General features: G+C 37.2%; 1 protein-coding gene across 1 annotated transcript in view; it reads right to left on the bottom strand.

Annotated features, from left to right (window-relative positions):
* Positions 1–381: 381 nt before the first annotated feature.
* The window catches only part of LOC107725462 (regulator of G-protein signaling 17-like), a 16456-nt gene continuing 12920 nt past the window's right edge, over positions 382–3917 (bottom strand). Inside the window, exons 4-6 of the mRNA XM_016534719.1 lie at positions 2495–2569; positions 1992–2223; positions 382–1096 (exon numbers count right to left, since the gene is read on the bottom strand). Coding sequence (XP_016390205.1) covers positions 911–1096; positions 1992–2223; positions 2495–2569 — 493 coding nt within the window. The 3' untranslated portion in view covers positions 382–910. The remainder of the gene's footprint in view (positions 1097–1991; positions 2224–2494; positions 2570–3917) is intronic.

The following is a 3917-nucleotide window of genomic DNA, read 5'->3' as shown; positions in this document are numbered from 1 at the left end:
TCTCGCTCAATCCGACGAAGCTTACAGCCCATGACATACAGTACCTGTGCTTCTCTCTGTTAGTAACGGACTGGGAGGGGCTAGGAGGACTCACACAATAAACTGTGTCGTCACCAGCATCAGCAGCTTTTGTGCCCTTACTCAAGTGTCGAGGCATTGTGATTTTTGCAGAGAGAAAGAAATGTTCATGATTCATTTAGCTGCCCAATCACAACACTAGCTAGCCCTTATGTTTCCCAGTTAAAGAACTGTCGACACGCAAAGAAAGAGTTTGGATGGCGGTTACGCTTCCCAGCTTCTCTTTTACAAAACAATTGGCACAGCTAATTTTCCCTTCGCTTACGAGAGCTTTACAATGTTCTCTCCCCATGACAGCATAAAAAATAAAAAAAACCTTGTAGACCGGGGCTTAAATGTCAAACTGGAGTAAATTCCATAACCTTGTATCATGCAAAGGTTTTCTAGCTTAACATCTACCGCTTATCCGTTGTTTTTTGATTTTCTTTAAAAAATGATAATAATAATAACATTATTCAGCTGTCCTCAGATATGCGAGGCATTAAAAGATGGAAAGGATCAGGTAGAAAGAACACACAGAGAGAAAGAGAACAGGTGATGTAAACAGGAAGAGAGAGGAGATTTGAGGAGTCAAAAGAGACAAAACAGGTGAATGAAAAAGACAAGCAAGTTTAAAGTAGGAAGTATGGATCTGTCAGATTTCCTACATGTGTTTTTTTTTCTGTGTCACAGTTGCCTGAGCAGCTCATATTGGCACTTAAACAGAACTGAACTTCAGGGTCACTAGTGGATGCTCAGAATTGCTTAACTACTCACTCTTGAAATAAGAAACATCACACCTTTTGAAAGTGGCACCTTGGGGCTTTTTTGTCACAAATGTTCTTGCTGAAACCTAGGTGTCTAAGCAGGCCCTCTTGCTGTTAAGGAGATCCCTGTAAACAGATGAGTTGAGAAACCGGGGGAAGGAGTCTCTGTGCATGAGGGTGTAGATCTGAAGCTGGGCCTCCTCATACATCGTACTGCTGGGCTCTGCCAGGCTTTGGTTGATGACTTCCCTCACCCGTGAATCCAAGCTGACCTGCCGGCCGACAACGAATGTAAAGATCAACAACTTTACGTGAAGATTATAAAACATTGTTCATGTTTATATTTTGTGTGAAATATTTCACTATATTGCATATATTTCATATTATAATTCAAAATATGTTTTTTTTTTATTTGGAAACTAGGTCCATTTTTGTTAAAACATGGCAAAAAAACTGACCATTTTGAGAATTTATTGTGCATAAAATTTTTTTAAGAACTACTAATACCTTTAAAGCTTTGTGTGAAATATTGTATGCAAATTTATAATTTGTACAGTTAGATTATAGGGTACTTTTTTTAAATTACAGAAAAACATGAAAAAAAACAACAGATGTGAAGTTTGAAGATGCATCCTTTTCATCAGACTCAAGTTGTACATATAAAAACACCCATAAATAACAATCACAAATTGTGAGATGGCATAAAAAAACTGACCAGCTATTTAGAGTTTTCACACGCACAAAAAAAAACAGCTTGCAAAGATCTACAATAGCTTAAAATATTTTTATGTGGTTTTATGTGATTTTTTTTATATGAATTAATAATCATTACCTTAAAGCTTTGTGCAAAATATTTACAGCAAAAATAATTAAAAAAAAAAAAAAAAAAAAAAAAACATTTAATGAACTAAGAAAAACAGATGTGATGTTTCTAGCTACTGTTGTATATAGAAAAAACACTCATATAAACCCATGAATATCAAAAATCGATTTATTTTTTTGTCAGGTGGCAAAAAAACACTAACAATTCCGAATATGCTTGTGCACAAAAAATGCTAGAGAATATATTTAGTTTTATTATTAATGTAATATGAATATCTTATATTTTTATGTTGTCATATTTTGTTTACGGTCGTATTGCAGTCAGACAGCATCACGTATTCTAACCTCTTTTGGCGAAAGAATAGAGACGTAGTCTTCATAAATGATCCTGGCTTTTTCATCGATAGTTAATGGGTTGGTTTCTTTCTTTAGTTCCTCACAGGCGATCCAGAACATCAGGTTTTCTTCACTGTACTCAGACCGCAAGAACTCCCGGAAAACATCCCTCCCCTCTGGAGAGCGCATCACCATCTCAAAGCTCCGTGACCAGGCACTCATCTCATCCAGTGTGGGATGCCTTCAAATGGGAGACAATGAAAAAAAGCAGGAACTACCCATATAAAATAACTTTACTTCAGCTGTCAGTAAATAAACTGTATGGAAATGTATTAAAAGGCACTTGATTGGAAATTAGATTACCCCAAAAAGGACTTGGTAACAAACTGTGTGAGATTTTTAGATGATTTCACTCATTTTAACAGGACGTTGGGGAGGTATGAACACAAGCACTATAAAAAAGCACCAAACATCTTGTCCCTGAACAATAACAGACGTTTCTAATAACTCACTGTTCCTCTGTTGCTTCTATGCTATCCATCTTTGTACATGTTTGCCTCTCTGAACGTTCCCTTCTGTCTTCATTCCTAGGGTGAGAAGAGAAGTGTTAGACACAGCAAAGCCTCTGTGGCATTTGAAACATGTTGAGTTGATCATCATGCAAGGTTATACACTTCTGGTAAAACTAGAGACTGGAGATTAACAGCTGTTATTACAGTACATAGCCATTCGGGTGCTACCTATAAAAAAGTTTTCAATTTTTCATTTTGAAATAAAAGATGGTGTATTATATTCTTAACCAGTGATTTTAAAACTTTTTAATGGCCCAAACTGTAAACATTTTTCAAAGTTGTAAAAAAAAAAAACATTTATAAGATTTCTAAGAAAATACTGTTTCAGTCTTTCTGCTTCGAAATTTCTCATTTAATTCAATGTGTTACTACTGTTTCTTTGTAATTATGTGTAAAATTTACCAGCAATTTTTGAGTGAACACTAAATTTTTCCCCTTGTACAAAATATATAAAAATACAAACCTAAGGCCATTTATACGGTAATTTACTGCATTATTTAAAAAGGAATAATAATAGTCACCAAGTTTAAGTATTCCTTAAAAAGGAATAATAATAGTCACTGTTTTTTACTTCTTAAAGGGATAGTTCACCCAAAGCCCCGATTTGTGTGTGAGCAGATCGGGAGGTGCAAGATTCGATCGGTGAACGCCTCACATTACCAGATAATCCGCGCCGAACATCGGGACCGATCGAGGGTCTCGACAAGATTTTTGCTCCGATTCTCGGGAGGGGGAAATCGGGGCTAAATCGGCTAAAAATCCTATAGTGTGAGCCAGGCTTTAGTCACCCTCATGTCATTCCAAACCCGTAAGACCTTTGTTCATCTTCGGAACACAATTTAAGATATTTTTGATGAATTCCGAGAGCTTTCTGACCCTCCATAGACAGCAATGCAACTGAAATGTTCCCAGGTTTAGAAACGTAGCAAGGACATCAGTATAATAGTCCATGTGACATCAGGGCTCCAACCGTTTTTTACGAAGCTACAAGAATACTTTTTGTGCACAAAGAAAACAAAAATAACAACTTTATTCAACAATTCTTCTCTTCCTCATCCCGTCTGCGTGCCGCCATTGTGGAAAGAGTATCACGACGCATGCATTCCATCATCTGCGTGTAACAACTTTTGCGAGTTCTGCTGCTTACGTTGAACACGCACATGTGTCAGCACGCGCATGCGTCGTTTAGGAGAAGAATTGTTAAAGTTGTTATTTTCGTTTTCTTTGCGCACAAAAAGTATTCTCGTAGCTTCGTAAAACTACCATACCTGCAAATTCACAAGAGGTCAAAAAGGTGACATAGTTCGTAATATGAGCCCTGTAGGGGGGTCTGGGGGTCTAGGGGTCTAGGGGCGGGGCGGGG

The sequence above is a fragment of the Sinocyclocheilus rhinocerous genome, unplaced genomic scaffold (genome assembly GCF_001515625.1).
Source record: "Sinocyclocheilus rhinocerous isolate Xijiao unplaced genomic scaffold, SAMN03320098_v1.1 scaffold366, whole genome shotgun sequence".
NCBI lineage: Eukaryota > Metazoa > Chordata > Actinopteri > Cypriniformes > Cyprinidae > Sinocyclocheilus > Sinocyclocheilus rhinocerous.
This window is presented reverse-complemented; position numbering and strand designations above follow the sequence as displayed.